General features: G+C 36.5%; 2 protein-coding genes across 2 annotated transcripts; both read right to left on the bottom strand.

Annotated features, from left to right (window-relative positions):
* Positions 1-7193: 7193 nt before the first annotated feature.
* Positions 7194-8542, bottom strand: LOC132303480 (transcription factor MAMYB). The gene has a single exon (XM_059800752.1). It carries the CDS (start codon positions 8470-8472, stop codon positions 7486-7488), a length of 987 nt encoding a protein of 328 aa, XP_059656735.1. The 5' UTR covers positions 8473-8542; the 3' UTR covers positions 7194-7485.
* Positions 8543-11988: 3446 nt separating this feature from the next.
* Positions 11989-20617, bottom strand: LOC132303479 (ribosome production factor 2 homolog). Its single transcript, XM_059800751.1, has 6 exons — positions 20311-20617; positions 19992-20195; positions 13045-13290; positions 12707-12925; positions 12528-12621; positions 11989-12342 (listed from the first exon to the last, which is right to left on the bottom strand). Exons 1-6 carry the CDS (start codon positions 20377-20379, stop codon positions 12221-12223), a joined length of 954 nt encoding a protein of 317 aa, XP_059656734.1. The 5' UTR covers positions 20380-20617; the 3' UTR covers positions 11989-12220.
* Positions 20618-24294: the final 3677 nt, after the last annotated feature.

The raw sequence follows: 24294 nt of genomic DNA, 5'->3' as shown, positions 1-24294 counted from the left end.
TAACATACACACGGCTTATGCTTAAGCTTAAACGATAAACAAGAAACGAAACTACCACAGGGCATAACGACAAGACTGACTTGAGAATTACTTACCTCAAATGCAGAACATCATCAGGTCAGCTATATGAAACCTCGACCTCATGGGAAAGTGTTGAAAGCTCGATCATTTGATAAGGGATAACGACTACCTTTTGTAGGAACCGGCATGGTTATTTACAAACCCTTGATTAGCAAGTTATATTAAATTATCAAACATTTACCCTAATGGGAACTTGAATCCTTGAAAGAAACCACAACCACTAAAGGCATAAATAGTACAATTTTGTTAGTGACATAATGACATATGCAATGTCAATGTCAATACAACAAACTAGTTCAATTTTTATGAGATGCAAATTTGAAACATAAATCAGAACCAGCTACCTCAAGCAGCAAATCAAGATGCATCTAATCCGATTTTCCATGAGTGTAGGAATCCGTTAGTTCAATTTAAATATGAAATGCAAACTTCAAACATATATCAGTACCAGCTACCTTGAGAATATTTAATTATTCAGCTCAAAATAAGCTGATAAATGAAACCAATTCAAGATTGTCTACTTCATCCTGTATAGAGGATTTGAACATTAATGAATATGCAAAAGCCTGCTATGTAAATTCCAAATCCCTCCCTTAGAACCCTAGTTATCACAAATCTCTAGTAAATGGGTTCCATTCTACTTGAGGGAAACCATATGCGCCTTTACATGCACTAGAAGGCATGTGGAACCACTCCGTTTTCGTAAGACAACCGCATTTCTACTAACAATACCTACCTGTAAAAATACTCAACAAAACTAGAAATCTCAGGGAGGCTGGCACCAATGGTCCAATATTGAGGCTAGACAAATGTTCATTGAGAGTTCTAATGACACTTGAAAAAAGCTCTAGAAGTTATGGAAGATTGAATTGTGCGCTATGTAAAATCAAAAAGAGAAAACAATGATACTTCCACAATGGAACTACTTATTTAAAAAAATGTTATATCTAAATATAGATTTGTGAAATTGATATTTTCCGAGACATAATCTCAGTCATGTAGATAATGATGATAATCATGAAGATGCAGATGTATCTCTACTGCTCGGGTTGAAACAACCTTACCACTGGCAAACCACACTATGGGTAAGTAGAACTTGATTTTAAACTGACCCAGCCAATCCACAACCCTTTGACGCATGTGGATTGGCAAATACAACTAAATACCTAGTAGTGCACAGAGTCTGGTTTAAAGGGCTAAGAGCAAGCCGCTGTTCCAAAAGGTTTTCTAAAATTGAAACCAAACCAAACCCATTAAACAGCCTAGAGTAAATGAATCCAAATGGTGTAAGAATGATTTGGATCAGTTCGATATTACAGATTAACCACACCGGAAAACATAATCTAATAAAAACCATGTTTACCTTAAATCAAACATTATTCAACCCCACTTTTTATGATTTGGATTAAATTTTCTACCTACCTATATGATATTGCATTTCTAATTTCTAAAATTTCTACCAACATAACAACAATGCAATATGAAATAAGATCACTAAACAACGTTTTTAAGATCACTAAACAATGTTTTTGTCAACTGTATTATGTTTTTCTTTAAACAATTCAAGTTTAAAAAACAGTATCCTCTGTTTTTTGTTCACAAAACAAGCTCAGCATTTTTTAGTGTTATCAAACAATGTTTCTGTTCATTGATGAACGACATAACATACACACTGCTTATGCTTAATCTTAAATGATAAACAAGAAACGAAACCACCACAGGGCATAACGACATGACTGACTTGAGAATTACTTACCTCAAATGCAGAACATCATCAGGTCAGCTATATGAATCCTCGACCTCAGGGGAAAGTGTTGAAAGCTTGATCATTTGATAAGGGATAACGACTACCTTTTGTAGGAACCGGCATGGTTATTTATGAACCCTTGATTAACAAGTTATATTACATTATTAAACTATTACCCTAATGGGAACTTGAATCCTCGAAAGATGGAGAAAAACCACATGCGCTAAAGGCATAAATAGTTCAATTTTGTTAGTGACATATGCAATGTCAGTAAAACAACAAACTAGTTCGTTTTTTTATGAAATGCAATTTTCAAACATAAATCAGAACCAGCTACCTCAAGCAGCAATTCACGTGGCCTCTAATCCGGTTTTCCATGAGTGAACAAAGTCGCTTTAGGAATCCGTTAGTTCAATTTAAATGAAATGAAAATTTCAAACATATATCAGAACCAGCTACCTTGAGAATATTTAATTATTAGGCTCAAAATAAGCAGATAAATAAAACAAATTCATGATTGTCTACTTCATCCCGTCTTTAGAGGATTTGAATACGAAATGCAAATTTCAAACACAAATCAGAACCAGCTACATTGAGAAGATTTAACCATAAAGCTCAAAATAAGCTGATAAATAAACCAATTCAAGATTGACTACTACATCCTGTATAGAGGATTTGAACATTAATGAATATGCAAAAGCCTGCTATGTAAATTCCAAATCCCTCCCTTTTTTCTTTTTTTTTTTTGATAAGTAATTCCAAATCCCTCCCTTAGAACCCTAGTCACCACAAATTTCTAGTAAATGGGTTCCATTCTACTCAAGGGAAACCACCATATGCACCTTTAAAAGCACCAGAAGGCATGTGGAACCACTCCATTTTCTTAAGACAACCGCAATTTTACTAACAATACCTACCAGTAAAATTATTCAACAAAACTGCAAATCTCAGGGAGACTGAGGCACTAATGGTCCCATATTGAGGCTCGACAAATGTTCGTTGAGAGTTCAAATGACACTTGAAAAAACCTCCAGAAGTTACGGAAGATTGAAATGCTCTACGTAAAATCAAAAAGAGATAACACTGATACTTCCACAATGGAACAACTTATTTTAAAAAATGTTATATCTAAATGTAAATTTGTTAAATTAATATTTTCTAAGGCATAATCTCAGTCATGTAGTAATCATGATGATGCACGTGTATCTCTAGTTATCGGGTTGAAATAACCTTTCCACTGGCAAACCACACTATGGGTAAGTAGAACTTGATTTTAAACTGACCCAACCAATCCACAACCCTCTGATGCAAACTGATTATGTAATGGATGAGTAAATACAACTATATACCTAGGAGTGCACAGTCTGGTTTAGTGTCTCCCCTCTGTGTTTGGTGGTGTATTTGGAAGGAGTGGAATAGAAGATCTTTTGAGGGGGAGGAATCTTCCATTGGGGTGCTGAAATGTACAATTAATCGGTGTGGTCTTTGTAAGTTGAATGGGGAGTCAGTGGATCACCTGTTGCTGCATTGTCCTGTGGCTCATGATTGTTGGAGTCTCATTTTTGATTTGTTTGGTATTCATTGGGTTATGCCTCGGACATCTCGGGATTTGCTGAATATTTGGAGGGGCCAATGGGTGGGGGCTCAGGCGAGAGTCTTCTGGAGGGTAACCCCCTTTTGTGCTTGGTGGAGCATTTGGAAAGAGCGGAATAGAAGATCTTTTGATGGGAAGGAGTCCTCCATTGGGCTGTTGAAATTCTCTATTATTTGTACTCTTTTTTGTTGGGGTTGGGGGAGAGATTTTTCCTCCATTGAGGATATTGTGGACTTTTTGGGCTCCTTGAGATCATAGTTTCAGTTTTTTGTATAGCTTGGGACGCGTTACCCTTTTGAATGCCTTTTAATACATTTTACTTATCAAAAAAAAAAAAAAAGTTGGGTGATGGGGAGAAATTGTACATCTTTAGATGAAATCATGGATTTTTTTGGGTTCCTTGGGTCCCTAGAACCTTTCTTTGAACAACTTTAAGGATGCGTTCCCTATTTGAACGCTCTCTAATATACTCTTTATTTATCAAAAAAAAAAAAGTGTGCACAGTCTGGTTTAAAGGGTAAACTAAGAGCAACACGTTCCAAAAGGCTAATAAAAAATATGTTTACCTTAAATTAAACAAATTTTTTTTTTTTAATCAAACATTATTCAACCCCACTTTTTATGATTTGGATTAAATTTACTACAACCTATATGATATTGCATTTTTTTTTTTTTTTTAACAAGTAAAAGTGTATTAGAAAGCGTTCAAAAGGGGAATGCATCCCAAGAACCATATAAATACCAAAACCAAAAAAGGAGTCCTATGGACCCAAAGAACCCAAAAAGTCCACAATTTCATCTAAAGATATACAATTTCTCCCCATCACTCAACTAAAAAGAGAACTAATAATATTGCATTTATAATTTCTAAAATCTTCAACCAATATAGCAAAATTGTAATATGAAATAAGAACTGAACTTTATTTAACCAATATGTTGATGTAAATAAGGGTTAAGGTTAGAAAAAGGGGTGTATATATATAAATTTGATGTAATTTTATGCAAACTTGAAAAAACAAATGTTACTAACCAATCAATGAAAAACAAATATATATTTATATATGTATAAATATCACAGTTCGGTTAGCATAGTTTCGGGTTTTTTTACATCCAACAACAACAATCAAGCCTTTTCCCAACTACTTGAGGTCCGCTACATGAATCATATGTTTCTATTCCACTCTATTTACGGCAATAGCCTCAGTCATTTTTAAACTTAAGTTATTAGGTGGTGCTGCCTACCCCCGCCTTTATAAGTTAAGAGGCTGGATGGTTTTTTACATCCAAACAGTGAAAACAGTTCCACTATTTTTGGAACCAGAATTGAATAATTAACCCACAAAACAAAACCAAATTACACGGTTAGGATTGGTTTAGATCATATTGATGGTTTGAAAGGATCCATGTGCACCCTGATAAATAATGGTGTATTACACAACATGTCAAGTCAAATATCACAGTTTTCATATCAAGATCATAAACACCATCACCAACCGAAAAAGAGGGGAAAAGAAAAATAAAAAAGCTCCAACACCAACATCCCAATTCAAAGTCATTAATACATGATGAAGCTATTCGAGGTGGGGAACACATGATGAAGCTATATTTTTTTCCAACGAGAACACAAGAAATCACAAATACAAGTAAAAAGATCTAGTAAAAGGACATCTCATATCAAAGTGCTGTACACCCTTTTTCTTTTTCCAAGACTATGATAGACTACCAATTGCTAAACTATTACTCACCTAATTTCCATTTTTGCTGGAAACTACCTGGTCATTTTATGAGGACCCTTGGAAAGGTTAGCTACTTTAATTGGTCCAGATAAAAGGACAGATCCTCTAACAAAACTAGCAATTACACATATGGATATAAAGCTAGATGCTGTAGCAACTAACAAATCACAAGTTCACCAAGAAACTTCTGATTCATCTTGTTAACACAAAATAAAAAGGAATGTCTGAAGTGTATCCAATTGGACCAATTTACATATTTAAAAGCAATACAGGACAAAGCTAGTAAGTTCGTGAGCAGAGGAATTCCCATGTTTCTTCAAGGACCATTACAATAAGCGTATCACCAACATATGATTGAAAAAAAGGACACTTAACTTGCTAATTTAACCATCTTAATATTATGTTCCTATAAAACAAAACTTAGCTAGTTATATAGTACTAAGCAGTAATGTAGACACCTCAGTTCGCTCCTATTCAATTAAGGTTCAAAACAAAAGAAAGAATCCTGAGCCCCTACTTGTGCAAGGATGTTAAAGTAAATATTGTTTGGTGGAGCACACTGCTGGAACACATTTTGCGGTGATAAAGGGTTAATACAAACTTAAATATACTTCTTTCAGATTTCTTGTTACCAAGCAAAAGTTATCGAGGAAGAAAAAACAAAATCTTTAGTGTTTTCAATTTCTATTACTATAAAAAATCTGACTGGCAACCAAGTTCTATCTCAATCTATCATAACACCAACTGATCCAAACTATTTGAGATCAGCTCCCTGGATCCTCCTGGATCCTATTTTGCCATTCTAGACACTATAACGATAAAGTGGATTAGAAAATAGGGCATCATGTAGACCTCAAAATACAACTCAACTCAAAGGCCATCATCTCCCCTCAATCTCAACCTGCGTCTTTTCATCCTATTCCTTCTCTCCTTCTTGCTCACTCAACTAGAACCATCAAATTCAACACGACAAACTATCTCAACTGACTCACCTTATCTTCAAGTAATGCCATTTCCAAATTCAAAAAATGCATCTGTCATTCTAATCCTTTATTTGCTACACTACTCAACATACTTGCATCCTCATTCAATCACACCAATGAGCACCAACTTCCAAATAATCCAATTCTGAACCATAAAGCACAACTCATCTTACAGCTCTTCATAAATGTTTTCACCACGTCTTTTATCAGGTAGCTCTTTTGCATCTTCTGGAGTGTTCATACGTCTAACATAATGTTTTTGATCTCTACACATTGCATTACTCCAATTTTAACCCTTGCAACAATCTCATCAACCAATGTCGTATGCTCCACAACTGAAATACGTATAGAACTTTATCCTGATCTACATTTCTATATACAAATAAAATAGAAAAGGAGATGAGTGTATTGGGGAGAAAATAATGCTAAGCATGCAATAATTGGAACTTCCATTATTGTGCATCCTTTTCATCATATATGGCCTTCATCAAGTAAATTTATTATTTATCTATTCCAAAACCCATTATATTTTCTAAGAAGCGTATTATATGCCTTGTATCTAGACTTCCTCCTTCTCCCATAGACTTTTATACTTGCCTAGGTAAATTAGGGGAAAAAAATCCTTCAGGTGTTAACTCTATAGGCAGAAAGGTCAACTGAATTCTGTACTCTTATAATGCTTTAGAGAACAATCAACTGTAGGTCAAGGCAGCGAGAAAAGACATCATGACCAAATATTAATATAAAGGTTGGTCCTACATAAAGTTGATTCTCAAAACAGGATATATATAACTGATCAAAGTAGAAGATTTAAGGCATTTATGAGATGAGTCCAGTCTTCCTTAATGCCCTAATATTTAAAAATAAAATACTCCGTAACTGTAAACACCTTCCTTGTGCTTCTAAATCTAGTTACCTTTTCTCTGGCACATTTTTTGTTTACCAATATTTAACATCAGGTCTTAATCCTCATTAAAAGTTACAAACAGATGTTCTAGTGCAATAATATTCAAGAAGTGACAAATTTTATGAGTAGTGAAGTATGAAACACATTTCCTTTCATCAAAAGTATAATGCAACTTTCCATAAAATGCGAAATCAATTTATTCGTACAGATTGTCAAGAGAACTTGAAAATGATCACTAGTTTACATAGATAAGTGTCTCCCTATGACAAGAAAGCTCTATTGATGGACTCAAATCCAGTATCAAAACAAATGTGTAGCAATATTAATTTGAAAAAGTAAAATGTTCAAAAAAGATTGTGTAATCGGGCATTGAAACAACAATTACCTCCTCAATGCCACTGCATGTCACATGAACCTTACAATTATAAATTCCTTCACTAAGCCTCAGAAGAAGCCTTGGAGCTCCTAAAACCCTTTTTCAGTTCAGCCACCCTCTTCATACACTGGGCCTTTGATTTCCCTGGTACAGCTGCTGCAATCTTCTCCCACCTCATGGACACTTCTTTCGGGAAGGTTTTTAAGGCATTAAGCAATGCTATATCCTCCCCAGCACTCCAACTCAGCCCACCACTCTCTCTCTTCATTTCATCACTCTCTCTCCTCACTTCACCATTCTCCACCACCCCACCACCCATCTCTTCACTTCCATCCTCAACCCTCTTATCCACCGGCTTTCGATCCTTCAAAAACCGCGAAAACGAATCAGCATCGCTCATTTTCTTCTCCCCCATAGACTTAGCCTTCTTTATCACACTCTCCACCCCGTGCCGTCCCCGAAACGCCTCCGCAATCACCTCCCATCGCCTCGGCTTCCCCACCGGATGCTTCACCAATTGCTTTTTCAACAACTCAACATCTCCCTCGCTCCAATCTCTCTCTTCCTCCACAATCACCGATCCATTGCCACAATTCTCATCACGCTTTTTCAATAGATCTCCATTCTTCTCCGATTTTCCCAACTCATTGACAATAGTTGGATTCGAATTAAACCCTTGCTCTTCCAATTTTCGAGGCTTTGATCGTCGATTGGGCATTCTTTTCTTCGAATCGTCGTGAACATCGGCATCGTTCTGAGATGGGGTTTCGAGAATTGGGCCAACGCCGACGCGAATGTCGCCGCCGGTGAGGGAGGAGGGAGCGAAGGGGCCGAGGAGGAGAGAGAGAGCGGACCAGAAGAGGAGAGATTTGAGGGGCTCGGATTGGAAGTAGAGGAGAGACAGAGCAAAGAGGAGAGTAGAGAGAGAAAGTGAAATGAAGAGTGAGGGCTTGTGGAGGCCTAGGGTTTGGGGTTGGGATTGTGAAGAAGGAGATGGACGCGATTGGAAGAGAACTCTTGGCCTGCTCTCTTCGTCTAAGAACTCCATGGTTAGAGAGAGAGAGAGAGAGAGAATTGAGGATTACGAATGGGTTTTTCTATACATCGTTGACTGCGATACTTGCCTAAATTAAAGTGCTAACAACTGACTTTTATTAATTTTTTATTTTTTATCTTATTTTTTTTGTTGGAAACAAGAGAAAAGGAAAATTAATTTGGAGAGAATTTTATAAAATAATGCTTTTGTTAGGTTGTCGTATTTCACTCGCGAGAAGGAATGAAAATCTATTTTATAATTAAACTTATTAAATTGTCATTCTATTTTTAAGTAATTTTTTTATAAAAAAAAAATTCAATTTCCAAAAATCTCTCATATGTACAAGTTCAAAAATCGTCATTACTCCAGGTGCCTTTCACCACCGTCACCTCTATTGTCTTTCAACCACCACATCGTCGCTGCTTTCAACCACCACATCGTCGCTGCCTACACTGCACCTCCATCGTCACCACCACCATCACCGATTTCCACCACTACCACCTTCAACCACCGCTACTTCCATTACCTTCCACCACCTTCATCATTACTGCCACCACTGTAGCCGTCTTCCACCACCACCACCACTGTCTTCCACCACTACCACCACCACTGTCAAAGGCGTCACTGACACCACCGTCGCCGCCATCCACCTCCACCACTATTGCCACCACCTCCATCACCACCACCACCTCCTCCTCCTCCGCTACCTTTCACCACCACCATCATCTTCACCTTCACTGCCTTCCATCACCGCCACATCTGTCTTCCACCACCGCCATGGCTATCATTTCTTTTTAAAAAATTATAAAATAATGTTATTTTATTAATTTAATTTAGTATTTTAGATAATTCAAACCAAATATTAGAATGGTTATTGTTATTCCATTCATACGTGTTTCATATTTGCAATCAAACAATAGAATGAAAATTACCATTTCATTCCATTCCCATTTTCATCTCACTCCTACTTACATTTCATTGTACTCATGCATACCAAACTATGCATTTTCTTTGATGGACACCTCATATCTACATGGTCCTGCATTTTTAATGCTTTCCTAATGCTATAAAAATTATTTATTATTATTATTTCAGATAAGTCTCGGCGGACTTGAACAGCATTAGAGAAATGTGTTCGATAAATATATTTGTTTTATAGGCATTATCCACTAGCCTGGTTGGTGGAACATTGTTGTGTTCGTGTTCTAGTCTCCCTCCCTTAGTTTGCTGGAGAAAATAAAATACATTTGTTCCATAATTTTTCAAATTATTTGTTACACAATATTTACATTAGCTTTTTTGGAAGGAAAAAAGAAAAAAGAATTTGTCCCAATTGTTTTACTATAGCAGAAAATCAAGTGAAAATAACTTTCATTTTTCTTTTGACCTTTTTTGAAGTAGTAACAAATATTAGCAAACCTGCTTTTACCAATTGTCTCTAGTTTTAAGTGATTTGGCAACAAAAGCATGGTACAAATTGGTTTCCCAAAACAAGAATTTGTTGCCCAATTCCCTAAAAAAAAAAATGGGAACATTGTAAAGAGATATGTATTGCATTATATTACTTTAAAAAAAAATTATTATTATTATTATTGCTGAAAGTGTTCAACTACAACAGCTAAACAGGACTTTATCAGACGGCTTAATTTTACAAAAACAGTTGCCAAACAAGTCTACTACTGAGATAATATTACAGTTTAATATCAAAATCGCAAGTATGAGAATACAAACTTATATTGAAAATGGAAAATCAGTCTGTACCCATTCCTTTTTAGATGGAGATGCATTGATCACAAAAAAAAATAAATAACAAAATAAAAATAAAAAATTGTGCAACTGAATCGCTTTTGGTGATTAACAGAAATAATTTAAAAATCATTATCAAACACTGCCTTAATTTATGCCCTGTTTGCTTAAAAATAAAAAATCAAAATCAATATATACAATCTCTCCGGCTAGTCTATATTGTTTCTAATTGCTGCAAATATTTTGGCAGTTGATTTTTCTCACTTGTTTTATGACTCTTCTTTTGAGTAAAGTCTCTCCCCTTCATTTTTTACTCCAAGAAAGGCCTCTTGGCTCTCTCAATTCCTTCATGCTTCTTCTTCACTATTTTACTAGGTTTGTTCCTGCCCCTTGTTTCCTTTTTGAAGGAAATGCTCTTGGCATCTGCAATGGTAGCTTCCATTTCAGCCCTCACCCTCCTGCTTTCTTGGCTTTTCTTTCTTCTTCCTCGAGAAGTGAGCGCGCTTCCTTTTCTCTAACTCATAGAAAAAGGTGTTATGTTACAATTGGACTACGAGTTTCATAACGGAGCAATAAGCATGGTTCGCCTATGGACCGGTTCATAACCCTTTTTCAAAGATTCCATACCGTTACATACTTCCATAAATCGGCTGGTTTAGCCGATTTGTAAGTAGATTATCAAATGACGTGGTTTCTTTTTAACTCTTAAATCTTGTTTTACAGGAATCACAAGATCGTGGGGATCCAAATCTATTTGGAGAACCCGAATATCCTCGAATCTCAGCTTTATTTTCGATGAAATGCCAAATCTTGAACTTTTAGGTAAATGGGCAAGCGCTCACCCATTACAGTTGGTATTAGAATCAGACTCGGTTCTTGATCCAGTGCCACGCCAAGCGCCCGACCCGAAAGGCATCCGAGTGAGCCACCCCGGATGGGCAGGGTGGCCCGATCACAATGAAGGCGTTGCGAGTTCTGGTGGAGGAGAATGTTACAAAGATCATTTGTCTCACATCGGATCCGGATGGAAAAGTGATTAGGTATAAATAGGTGGGTATGCAGCACTACCCAACAGCTTGAACTTTTGGATAAATGGGCAAGCGCCCACCCGTTACACCTATCCACCACAAGCAGCCTCCTAACCTCTCCAGTTCCAAAGCCAGCTTTACCCCCCAAACTGAAAAAGGGACTCGAGGCTCCCTCACCGCCTTTAGCCACCGGTGCTCTCATGGAGTCACGCCTCTGTTCCGTCAACCAGTCACACTACCCATAACTCCCTTGTGCTGTCAAATATTGACACTAGTAACACTCCATGCATGATCGATAAAATTTTAAATCTCCGGAGTGCTGTTGATGGGTTCAGATCAGGGAAAAAGCATTCACCTCTTCCTTGGAGAGGTCGAATGGTTAAGAGGACTTCTTGGTGACTCTTACCGACGCCAAGACGAGCTCCACAGGCTTCCCAAAAGCATGCTTCTCATGGTCAACAGGTCACAATCTTTTTCCCTCCCCGTCCCCTGCTGAGGTACTGTCACAGGATGCAATAAGAAAGGTAAACCAGCGCCGCCGCCGCCGCCGCCAATGTTGGCTCTTGCCCTTCAAGGTTGCAAATTATATGGCTCACACGTTTGCCTAGTTATCAATTGATAATAGACCGATTTGTAATGAGTTTAGACGCCCGAATTGACGCGCCACATGCGATCATGCACACATTAGCCAGTTGGTAGTGATAAAATGGGCATGGTCTGCATATACAAAGCATGTGCATGTGCAGAATTAAGTACATTACTCTCTAAAAGATCTGATTATCCATATCAAAATTCTGATAAAATTGACTGCAGTGATGTGCTAATTCGATACATACCCAACCATAATTGATTACAAAAGGAAGTGAAGCATACAAATAGAAGTAAAGAAACCTATCAGGACATCTGCTAAACCACATTCAATTCCGACCAAAATTGCATTGCCCCAACAACAGCGTCTACAGTCGATCAAGAGTCAAACAGGATTGTCACGAATCTTGCTTCTGCTTCTGCTTCTTCACAACATTCTTGTTTCGGTCACCTTTTATCTTAGCTTCACGACGCTCCCTCATTAGCCCCTTCGATTTGTTAGGCAGTGCTGTATCACCAACTTGGACACAATGAAAATCTTTAGAACTTGTGGAAAAGACGGCATGACTGCTGGTGAGATAGAGTCGGCAGAATGACAAATCGGACTTTTGGGGGGAGCATTACACATGCAGTGTTTAGTGTACTTTTGGTGACCATTCATATACCACGACTAAAGTAGTTAGGTATTCCTGGTGATGCAACCACTGCCAAATAAAACTATCTTCATTCTTACCTGTTGGTCTGGAATATATATCTTCCCAATTTTTCCCTGTATTGCGTCTCGGCTAACATTTTTCTCCTGGAAATGAAAAACAGGACTTGTCCTTTAGAACACTTACACGAGAGACAGAGAAAGAGAGAGGGAGAGATTTAATTAGTCAAACCTTTTTAGCCAGTATAGGAGCTGCTTTCATAGCTTCTTTCCTTAAGTTGTCATCAGGAAGACGATGCCGCCGAACTACCAAATCCATGGACGGGCCAACTTCGACAAGCTCCATCCTTGGGACTATGGTACCACAATGAGTAAAGAACACCTTATTTGAAGAGACAGCGGTACACACATAAACACGGTCTAACCCAGCAAGGTTTAAATTTGATACAACCTGCGCATCAATCAAATCCATACTTCTTATAATAATCTCCAAATTCAAAGAAGAAAAAAGAAAACAAAAAAAGAAATAAAGACAATGGAAAATGAGGGGAAAAAACAGCAGAGATATACCACTCCTCGGAACAAATCAAGCAACACTTCCTTCAAATGTTTCAGCTCTTCTACACTCTCAAATCCTTCACCAATAAAAGCAAAGAATGGTTTTGAACCAATCTGGGGAGCCCATTTCTTATCATACGAGAACGACTCCATGCTTTTGAAATTTTCAACCCCTACCTCTACAAGATCATAAATATGGTGATCATAAGTTCGCCCTATAACAAGATTGTCAGGCCGCTTCTTTGAGTGAGAACCATACTGCAAATATAGACATAGAATACATTTGGATAGATGTCACACTAACAAAATTAGCAGCAGAGAAACACCCTTATAACAGTTTATTTACACACTTCCATTTATCCTGTATAGGCGTGACAGAATTCAAGGGTGAAAGATAAATGCATAATGTAGGGGAATAATAGCACAAGTGCAACCATTTTCTGATCCTATAAATAAAAGCAGATATATTGGTATTTGAGACATTCAATTCCATTCTTCAAACAGAATGAACAGGGAATAAGGGGAAATGTTGTCCATACAAAACAATCATATTGACAACAAAGATTGTGCTGAAAACCAGGAAAAGGGACATCCATCATCCACGAGTAGATATAAGCAAAATGAAAATATATATCTATAGTACTTATTGACGGGTTGTAACAGCTTTATAATAGCTGGTATCAAAGACGCAAGATCTTGGGTGACTCAAAGTAGCAGCAAAATATAACTAACTCTTTGAAGCATGGAAAATGGACTTTGGACTATATTAACGGGATCCACATGGCTAGGCAATATGGTCTGAGACTCTGAGCTTAACCTCACCCCAGAGAATAACTTCAAACAATCAATATAGTTAAAAATAATATGCATATATATATAGATAAACATATCATAAATCTTAAAATCTGACTTCCTTGCTTTGAATTTTCAAAACCTCATCTACAGTAATACGCTCACATGAACAAGATGAAATGTAAAATTTAACAGTCAATAGTCATTAACAAGATGAAATGTAAAATTTAAGCAAATATTTAGAACACATTCCCTTCACTAAAAGATCCACCACATCAGAAAAGAGCCTACTCAAACTCCCTAGCATATAATATAGTTGTATCCTGTAAGTGGTAATTAGTGAACAAAAAGTATTAGGGCCAAGAAGTTGATGAGGAGCCAAAAAAAAATTTACATGGAATAATGCTACAAGTCTTAGAATCATTAAATTATGTTGGATATCCCTTTTCCTAATCATTGGTGAGCTCAATTTGTTTTAAAATGGTTTCATCATAACTATCGAATTGTCAATTACCCATATTGGTGCCAGTTCTAACTAGCAAGGATCAATTACCGAGGGCTCCAACTACTTCAAATGTCAATGTCCCATCAAGGAACATAAAGACTTATATTATCATAAAACATAACTAGGCAACCGCTTGAAGCCTATTGTTATGTCATCATCACCTGAGATATAGTCTAGTCAATTATGCACCTATATTGTGCATTGAAAAGGAAATTGTTCTAACTAGGGAAAATAATAATAATAATAATAATTGTTCAGGAGCCAACTCATGGCTCATATACTAAGAACAAAGTGACAACATTCCTTCACGATCCTGGGCCAGCCTATTTCTTCGAAAAGTCCACCCCTATTGACCGCCAAGGAAAGGTTGGCATTTGTGGTCCACCATGTCCGAATTGAAATTTTATTGCAGAGTCTTAACCGGAGATAGATCAGAGGTATCAACTATCAAGCTAAGTGGATTGGATATGGCACAACATGACTGCAACAATAGATTTGTCTTTATCCTATTGTGGCAAGTAACTTCAGAACACTGACATGCATCATTCAGCTATTCAATTTCTTTTTCTAAAATGCTTTCTATTTGAAGTTGAAAGTAGCTACCAAAGTCTGAAGCATGCCAAAATTTGATGTTCTCATTTTCCATAGGGAAAGCAGAGTCCAACGAACAAATTTGGTGTTGACAAAGTTTCATTAAAAATGCTAGCCTTTCCTTCCATTTCCTCCCATTTTTGGAAGGATAACAAAACCAACTCATCAAGCTTTAATGTATCCCTCCAAATCCTTCCATTCCTTTTCTTTTCCTTCCAAGGTTTTATACCAAACACAAATAACCATATCCTCCATTTTCTTTCTTTTCTTTTCCTTCTATTTCTTTCCAACCAAATTGGGCCTTATGCGTAGTGTCCATGTCTATGTATAGCATAGCAGAAAAGATGCATCGATTGACAAATAACCTATGTTACCCGGACTTGGTACGGTTGTCAGACAAGGGTGTGTGTCTAGGGGTCGAATTCATCTTTCTATCAAATTATAGGACATGGGAACAAAAAAAAAATGTGTCCAAAAACCAGACACATGTATACTTGGACACTATATACAAATATTAACTGACATAATTTATTTTGTATACAAATGAAGGAATGGATCATTTGAATTTCAATTTTATTAGAACAAGTTTAATTATTCTGTTTATTGATTTTTATGCGTCCATTTTTTCTTGGTTAGTGTATCAAATTGCTTTTTGACATGAAAATGACTAGATTGCATGATCTATTACATTCTTCTGTTATTTTCTTTTGCATTATGCTAAATATTTTGTTTCCCTACTTTCTAAATAAAAAAAAGGGAAATTAATTAATTATAAATGAGAACACCAAAAGCTCTCTAATGGACAAATAAGAAATGGTGGTATTACATTTGCTAATACTTTTTTTTTTTTTTTTTGATAAGTAAAATGTATTAGAAAGTGGTCAAACGGGGAACGCGTCCCAAGGGCTATTCAAAGGCCGAAGCCAGAGACAAGGTCTTAAGGACCCACCAACCCCAAAAAATCAATAAACTCGTCAATGGATATACAATTTCTCCCCAAAACCCAACTAAAAAGAGAGCTAATAATATGAAACTTCAAAGCCCCTAAGGAAGATTTCTCTCCTTCAAAAGATCTTCTATTCCACTCCTTCCATAAGCACCACCAAACACAAAGGGGAACCACCCTCCAACACTCACGGGCATGGGCTCCCACACTACAGCCTCGCCAAGCGTCAATCAAACCCCTCGAGGACCGAGGCATAACCAATGGACACCGAAAAGGACAAAGATAAAGCTCCAACAGTCGTGAGCTATAAGGCAATGCAACAGAAGGTGATCCACAGACTCGCCACTCCTCTAGCACAAACAACACCAATTGATTGTAATCTATCTTCTCTTCCTCAAATTATCCAGGGTCAAAATCTTACCCCAAACAGCAGTCCATACAAAGCAGGCCACTCTGAGGGGAGCCTAGGAACGCCAAACCGTCTTCCAAGGGAAATTAGAACCATGAAAATCAGAGAGACAACGGAATAGGGAATGAACCTCGAATCTCCCCTGAGAGGAAGGCACCCGAACCAGAGAGTCAATGCCACTACCATCTACCTCCTGTCCGTACAACAGCTCCAACAAACCTGCAACCTCATCCAACTCTTAATCCTGAAAGGAACGCCGAAAATGCACATCCTACGCAAGCCTACCGTTATCGAGCCGATAACAGTCAGCCACCAAGTATGCCTATCCATGGCAATCTGAAAAAGTTTGGGAAAAGAACGAGCCAACGGGCGATCACCACACCATAAATCCTCCCAGAACCGAACTCCCCTGCCATCCCGTACTCTAAATCTAATATGCTTCGAAAATTCATCCCATCCCTTACGAATGAATTTCCAAACACCCACACCTCCAGCGAATCTGACTAGATCAGAGGACCAACCACCTCTCTCCTCCCCGTAGTGGCACACAACAACCTTCCTCCAAAGACGATGGCGCTCACTTCCGAATCTCCACAACCACTTTCCCAGAAGAGCCCTGTTGAAAAGGGCCAACCTCCTAATGCCCAGACCTCCCAATGGAATAGGCATGCACACTTGATCCCAACGAACAAGATGATACTTAAACTCCTCCCCCCGTCCACCCCAAAGGAAGTTCCGTTGAAGTCTATCAATCCTTTCAACTACCGAGACAGGAACCTGAAAACGAGAGAGAAAGTATGTAGGGAGGCTCGACTACGTACTCTTCAAGTAATACTTATTTCGAGTATTAAAAGAAATTAAAGAGATTGATTAAATTAAGAAGTCAGAGGGATATATAATAAATGGAGGTCTTCCATACACGTTTTCCAATTAATGTAAAAGTCTTCAGTTACAAGGCTCGAGATAACGGTTTCAAAATGAATAATTGATGATAGAAATTGAAAAGGTAAAGTAGACCAAGGTAAGTGGTAGACAACTCATAAATAATGTCAAGTGGCAGAATCACAGCCATCTAAAAATTTGATCAAGCCACGTGTTATAAATCAGCAACGTGAAAAGCCACTCTTTAGTCATTAAAAAAGTCTTAGGAGCCGGCGTGTGAAAATCCAAACATCTTCAATCTCTAAAAATCTCCATTTTCAAACCATCAGAGTTTTGTTTACACGGTGAAGAATAACAAATAAAACACCAAAAGAACAAAGGCCTCGCTAAAAATTTCTTCACTCATAGGGTAGATTGTAAAGCGTCTAACGCATATCTCGTGTCAGTGATCAGCGTCTTGTCGACCAGGACACTTTGGGCTTAGGAATGGCTACGGGTGAGTTGTTCTAAACCCTATCCCCCTGCCATTTATTTCCATGTATCCCATCCCCATCCCAAACCCAGGACGGGTTTTTACTCCTACTACCATCCCCACGAAATGAATCATGAGTTTAGTCCCCGACCCTTTCCCAACCCTTTTGCTAATGTTTAGATACTATGCTTCAATAATCAATCAAAAACTTGGAAAGTGAAAGAGAGAAGACAGAAATCTACGGGAGTGGTGATAACGGGTTGGGTGCTCTGGGATGAGGAAGAAGACCTTGCACTGGCGAGCCATTTGTATGGTCTTCCTCTGTATCTTTTGTGTCAGAAGCTGTTTGTTGCCATTGGTGACCTTTGTGGAGGGTATTGGGATGTTGAGGCTTATGAATTAAGTGATACGGAGAGAATCATCATTACTGTACTCGAAGGAGGTGAGATCGCGGAGTTTATCATCGTGGAAGTCAGGTGGTGGGCTTTCAGAGTTTCGTTTACTGAAGAGTTTTGTCCTTCCCTTGTGCTGCTTTCCAATTCTTACAATGGGAGTGATAAGTTGAGACTCCAAGTAATTTCGTATAGGAAGAATCGAGCGTAACGATGGCTTGGAGGTGGGATACATGAGTTGGGCTTAGCCTGGTGCGGAACAGCTGAGGAAGATGACCCAACAGACTTGGGTCATCATCATCCTTACCTATATCCCACATGAATAAGGTCTCCCAGATAAATTCTCCTTTTCTATTCTTTGCTATTATACACCATGGCTTCTCTTAAATGTAAGTTTTTCAAGAGAAGACATGGTGCATAATAGAAAAGAATGGAAAAGGTGAATTCATGTGGCCAACACTTTGAGCATACACCTTGAGACTGCAAAGAAAATTTGGAGTTTTATATAAATGGTATATTTCATATTCCTATAATTACTTTCCATGTTTGGCATCTTTGTTTAATGCACTTTAAGTTTTCATATAAGTGTATAATGGATGCCTTAATTTTCCTTCTTTTTTTTTTTTTTCTTTTCTTAAACCTCGGCTTTTCCTTTTTGAGCATATATGAAACTTTTAGCATCATTGTTATCATCATTGCCTATATCTCATATAAATTTTCATTTTTCATTATTTGCTATTATACATAGCAAAGAATGAAAAAAGAGAATTCATGTGGCCGAAATAGGCATGAAGACTGATCCAAGGAATACAATTTTAGCATATCACTACAGGAAGCCTAATAAGGCAGGTAAAGGGGCATCCAAATGATCCAACTTGAACTTTGAAATCAGAATCACTATAAAGAAAAATAAAGTTAATAAGCGAAAATTTTTGTTAATTGTTTTCGAGCCTACTTTACCCCATAAGGCAGAACATATAATGAAGAGATGATACAAAAAAAGAACAAGAGGAAGAAGAACAACAACAATCAAATAATGTACATCAAAACATCTATATACAACAGATGAAAGAAATGGCATCAAATCATATAAATCAAGGAGATAATGTGGAGCTTCAAACGAATTTCCCTTTTTGTGCATTTATGACACTTTTAGCCTATATCCCACATGAATTCTCTTTTCCCATTCTGCACTATTATGCACTGTGTCTTCTCTTAAATTTAAGTTTTTTAAGAGAATAATTGTGCATAATAAGAAAGAATGGAAAAAGAGAATTCATATGGCCAACACTTTTAGCATACACCTTAAGAATAAAATGAAAATTTGGTCTTCAGTTTTATATAAATGGTACATTTTCCATGTTTTGGCACCTTTATTTGATGCACTTTTTTGGGGGGAGGGGGGTGGAAATGTTGTGAGAAAGTAACAAGCCTAAAACCCGACTTTATCTTTTTTGTGCATTATTAGGCATGAAGATTGATCCAAGAAATACAATTTTACCATATCACTACAAGAAGCCTAATAAGGGAGGTAAAGGGAAATCCAAATGATCCAACTTGATATTTAAAATGGGAAACACTATAAAGAAAACATCAAGCACAACATACAATGAAGAGATGATACACAAAAAGAACAAGAGGAAGAAGTTTTACAACAATCAAATAATGTGCATCAAAACATCTATACACAACAGATGAAAGAAATGGCATTAAATCATATAAATCAAGGAGATGACGTGGAGCTTCAAGCATGTTTAACAAATAGTACCACACATATGGTTGAGTGGCTATGACTTAAAGACAATTACACAATCAACCTTACTACTTCGGGAAAAAAAAAAAAAAAATTCATTTAGCAATCTGTTCAATGTTCAATTAACATTTTTTGAATATCTTAAAGAAGGCTAGAAAAGAAATAGAGAAAGGGAAATGATTAAGAAAGAAGTGATGCTAAATAGTTTTCAGTTTACCACAAAAAGACTGCAATCAGTTTTGAGAGAGAAAAACTCTAAAGAAGTTTCACCACTGCTCTCAAATGGCCTGATGTTATCATTCCTCCTAGAATATTTAACAGAATTATCCTTTTTAAGGTGATAGATTTCGGTTAATACAGCATATAAGGTATTGCTGGTCTTTGTGCCATGAAGTATTAGGGTCTTCTTCCCATTTTCAACCTGCAAAACACATTTTATAATCAAAATACTAAATGTCATCTTTGAATAAATGTAATTACTCATTTCCAAAAAAAATAGTTCTCAATGGCTTCGAGGAAAACCATAGAAAGCTCACAAGTTTAGGGGCACGTTTCTCTATCTCTCGTTTGGCTCTTCCTTGTTTGGGAGTTCTTATTTCCAACATTTTTAATTGCAACCAGAAAAATGGGCATGATACAGTAATTACAACAAAGACTTAAAATTTTAAACATTGCAATGAAGGATGGGTAACAATATGTAAAGTCTATAACTTTCTTGTCAGAATTAGGTACTTTTTCTCGTGCAAAGTTGGCAGAACTGGTCCGAGTTCAGTTGGTCCTAACCCAAGAACCAAACTGAATCATCTAGAAGACATAATCCATAAAGGCATCAAACTTATAGAAACAGAACTAGAACAAACAAATTACATTCCATTGAGTTCGAATCTGTTTTGGTTCTACAATACAAAAGAACCTTGCTACTCAAAACCATTCGTTTACATAAAATCAGATATGAAGGTGATCGGTGAATGTGGCTGACACACACACACACAGAGAAAATCATATATATCAATGAACAATACATATGAGGTTTATATTACCTTTGGCTATGAAGGTGAAGGTAAAGATGACCAGTACCCAAGGCAATGGCAACAGTGTCGCAGACTAGCTGCGAGGGTTTTAGAGAAGACGGCAATAGGCTAAGGTCTCTAGAGAGTAGAGACTTATGGGGTTTATGTAATCACATTCACCAACCGTTGGATGAAATATAGAGGGTTGAGAATTTATTTTTTTTGTTTGATAAGTAAATAGAGGGTTGAGATTTAATCTAATAATGTAATATAATAATAAATAATAAATATATCTAAAATATAAATGGGGTTCAGGTCCCAACCCAAGCCCAACCAAATTGGACTCGGGTTGGGCCCGACCGACTTGCAAACCTTTTCTTTCATTACTTCAGACAAGCAAAACCAACCGAAATCGAGTTGGGCTGCATGCGACCCAATTATATCATATCTTCTCATCTCGTCGTCCACCACCACCCATTCCCATCTCTCCTCTCCCTAAGACACACACACACCTATACTTTCATTAACAGTACAAAGAGTTTCATAGCAATTTTACTTTTATTTTTTATTTATAGTGTATTTTAATAATATAAATTTATCTTTTCCTAATTCTATAACCTTTTTTCCAATTCTATTCTCTTTCTAACTCTTCCCTAAATAATAATTTACACATTTTTTTTTTTTTTTTTTTTGTAATTCTATTCTCTTTCTAACTCTTTCCTGAATAATAATTTAGGTTTTTTCAAATTCTATAAAAAAAAAAAACTAAAATGTAACTTAATGAGAGTCGTAAGAAGTTAACTTAATGCGTAACTTAATGACTTAATGTTTGTTTTGGGGTTTCTGTTTGGTGTTACTAAGTTATTCGCATACTCTAAAGACGTTATAAGACAATTTATCGTAGTCCCTCCCATGCAAATGGAAAAATAAAAATAAAATGATGCACCTTCTACGAGTGTCGGCCACCTTGACTGAATTTCTCTTGAATTCCAAAAGGGGATAAAGAAAAAAGAAAAAAAAAAAAAAAAACAAATTTATAGAGTTTCCTAAATAAAAATAATTTTCCTCTCCTAGATCTTCTCTAATTCTGTTTCTTCTATTCCTAAATAAATTCTCTCTGCCAAGTCGTGAACCAAGAAACACATCTTCTCTCTCTCAAACTAAAACTCCAACCATGTCCCAAGCCAAGAAACACGCAAGTCAAGTGTTTGTGTGTAGTTTACATAACTAATGTGTTGGTCTTAATTAGGGGTGGCAAAATATACCCAAACCCAAAAGCCCGCCCAAATTCGCCCAACAATTATTGGGTATTGGGTGACTAGTTTAGTTGAATGGGTTATTAATGGGTAAATTATTAATGGATAATATATTTAATGGGTTGGTAGTGGGTTAAGAGTGGGTAGCCACTTAACCCACCACACACATGATATTTTTCAAAATCAAATTACTCTCTCCTCATTTATCTCTCTCGTCTCCTCTCTCCTCGTTTCTCTCTCCTCATTTATCTCTCTCGTCTCTCTCTCTCCTCGTCTCTCTCTCCTCATTTATCTCTCTCATCTCTCTCTCCTCATTTATCTCGTTTTCTCGTCTCTCTCTCCCCTCGTTTTCTGTCTCCTTTCGTTTCTCTCTCCTCTACCTACTCTCTCGTCTCTCTCTCTCTAGCTTGGTGGATAAAAAAAAATTAAAAAATAGGGCTTGGAAAATTAACTAAGTGAACAAAAAATAACCCATATAAAATTTTGTCAAAGTAGAGTTGGATAACCATGAGCAGGTTAGCCAATTAAAGTCAATACAATACAAGATATATAGCACAGATTTGTTTACTTTTAGGAAGAAAAAAAATCACTTACTAATTGAACTTTTAAAATCTGAATTGTTATTCTTTATTACCAAAGATGAAATCTGGGGCTTTTGTTAGGATTATTCTATAGTAAATAACATATAAACTTCAATTATACATTTCCATCAAGAAAGCAGTTCCGAAAAATACAATAATAATAATAATTACTGTGAAAATTTTATAAAAAAAAAATCATTACCAGAATAATTTTGTGAGTAGATTAAAATAAAAATTTATATATAAAAAAAGTCATATACAAGCATAATTTTGTGAGCAGAGCAATGAAAAAATGAAAATAATAACAATAATAAATTATGTGAATGGTTCAACGGGTTATGTGTGGGTTGATCAGCCCATTTGATACCCAACCCACTTACGACCCCCTATTGATGGGTTGATAATGGGTTACTAACCCATTCATGATCAGCCCACTTATGACCAGCCCAAAACTCGCCAAACACCCAATTGCCACCCCTAGTCTTAATTTCTTCTTCTTTTTTTCTTTCTTGCTTTTCTTTATTTCTACAAACTCAACTAATAAGCAAAGAGTTTTAATTTCGTTCTTCAAGCCGGGAGACTTAAGTTCCCACGGGTGATAGAATTACGTACAAAAAGTACTTCTAATTGGTTTTGAGATAGAGTCCATATATAATTTTTCTTTTGTTGTTAGAGTGATAGAACTACGTACAAAAAGTACTTCTAATACGGAAGTCAAGTGTTTGTGTGCAGTATATGCAAGTTATGTAACTAAAGTGTTGGCCTTAATCTCTATTAACTTTATGTTTCCAATTTCCTAGAATTTCAAATAATTAATTCTACACTAACTCATCTTTCTTTTTTTCTTTTACTTTTTTCTCTCTTTCTACAAATTAAGCTGATGATCATAATTTCATTCTTCAAGCCTGGGAGACTTACTTAAGTCCCCACGAGTGATATAACTACGTACAAAAAGTACTTCTAATTGGTTTTGAGATAAATTATAAGTATCAAGTGTTTTTGTCTCTTTTTTGTTTGTAGTTGTATAGCATGAGGATCCAAAGAAGCCACTCCACATTCTCATGCTCAATCAATCCCCAATGTTAATAGCCCAGCCCAATAATTCATGATCCCATTCTTTAATATAGTGAATTTGTTCAGAAGAGTATTTGTCTAGATTTAGTTTATTTTTTTCTCATTGAAAGTTGAATTTTCATGCAAATATAATAATTTATTGCTTATCTTATATTTTTTTATTCATGGGTATCCACTGCATATTTATGTTTTGTGAAGAATGGAGTAGAATATGAAAGCTAAGGACAAGATTATACGAATTACGAATTTAGTGAACATGCCACTTGGCAGTAGTGGAACCTATCACAGAGTATATTTTCTTTTTTAGTTTACTTTTTAATATCATATTTGTCTAATAAGAACCTTGAAAAATAATTTTTATAAAAAATATAAAAAAGAGACTATTCAAGTGCATTGCACATGAACCTATACTAGTGTGTGTGTGTGTGTGTGTGTTTGTGTACACATATATAGTTAATTAGTTATATATGCATCCCATGATGTTTCAATTGATACAGATGTATAAAGGGATGACCAGTGAACCAAATAGAAAACCCTATATCTCGAATCGAATAGGAGATGAGTTCGCGCTTTCGGTCAATCCCAGCTCAAATTGCAAT

Source organism: Cornus florida, unplaced genomic scaffold (genome assembly GCF_030987335.1).
Source record: "Cornus florida cultivar Cherokee Brave unplaced genomic scaffold, ASM3098733v1 CherokeeBrave_3.0.0_Hap2_Chr04, whole genome shotgun sequence".
NCBI classification, from domain to species: domain Eukaryota; kingdom Viridiplantae; phylum Streptophyta; class Magnoliopsida; order Cornales; family Cornaceae; genus Cornus; species Cornus florida.
This window is presented reverse-complemented; position numbering and strand designations above follow the sequence as displayed.